Source organism: Trypanosoma grayi (assembly GCF_000691245.1).
Source record: "Trypanosoma grayi strain ANR4 Tgr_2111_V1, whole genome shotgun sequence".
Classification (NCBI taxonomy): domain Eukaryota; phylum Euglenozoa; class Kinetoplastea; order Trypanosomatida; family Trypanosomatidae; genus Trypanosoma; species Trypanosoma grayi.
Window position 1 is genome coordinate 1 of NW_008827729.1, and position 1,111 is coordinate 1,111.

Sequence of the window (1,111 nt, forward strand, 5' to 3'; positions counted from 1 at the left end):
TCCTGAAAGGCGTGCGCGACACCAGCACTGCGTCCTCCCGCTCCAGTAGCACCTTGTGCACGAGGGATAGACGAATCAAGTGCTCATGAGTGAAATGGAAATACCCCCTGCACCAATCGTCGCAGAAAGGTACAGCAATCGCATGCCAGTCTAGCTGATTGCGTTCAGTTATGGCCGGCAAGTACCATTGCCGCAGACAACCTCCGGCCGTATACACCATTCCTTCACACGTTATGACGTGCCCACTGGAGGCCACCGCGTTGGGGAACATTGCCACATACATCGGAGGTTGTGGCCGCACTATCTGGTACTTTCCATATTTTTCGCTAACCGGTAGGAAACCACCGCTATCGGATACGCCAATGTATCCTGAGCCACTCTTCTCAGCGGGTGATGTGCCGTTGAACGAGACACGCCACCTGCCAAACGCCCGGGTTATGTCGAAAATGGACGAAAGAACAACCGGTGCTCGCTTCACCATCCACGGCAACGGCTCCGTGAAGATGAAGACACTACCGTTAGCTCGCTGCTGAAGAACACCTAAGAATTCAATGGGCGTTCTTGTGTGTTGCCTACGGAATCGACCCGTCTCGTATTCAAGCTTCGTCACCTGCCTGTTTAGTGGATAGGCAAAGTGACACGTTCTGTTGAGCATGGTGATATGTGGCGTCTGTTGGAGAAAGTCATCCACCCGTTTGGCAAATGCCTCTATATCTTCTCCGAGTTTCGCCAAGACTCGCTCCATCTCCAGCGAAACCTTCCACATTGGCTGCGCCTGCATAACTGCAACGGCTTGCTTGTCATCAACCCTCTCCAGCTCTTCTACCGCCGCGCTTTCGCTGGAAATCTCACTCAGCATTGGAAACGGCATGACAAAGCAAAACACCACCAGAACAACTAACAAACCAATGAAACAAATCTTTCTTCTTGCCGCCTTTGCCTCACAACGCCTTGACATTATCTGACGCGACATGGTGCCCTCTCCAACGCCGCTTCCACGTATCCAAGCATGGGCGCCGACAGTTCCCAAAACAAAGAAACAGATAAAAACATGTATCCATAGAGAGTGAGACAGAGAGCGAGGGGGAAAAAAAATGAAAGATATAATGCA

General features: G+C 51.5%; 1 protein-coding gene across 1 annotated transcript; it reads left to right on the forward strand.

The window, feature by feature from the left end:
• Nucleotides 1-170: 170 nt before the first annotated feature.
• DQ04_21111000 (hypothetical protein) lies at nt 171-533 on the forward strand (the record flags this gene model as incomplete). Its single annotated transcript, XM_009317981.1, has 1 exon — nt 171-533. The coding sequence occupies one exon, from the start codon at nt 171-173 to the stop codon at nt 531-533; it is 363 nt and encodes a 120-aa protein (XP_009316256.1).
• Nucleotides 534-1,111: the final 578 nt, after the last annotated feature.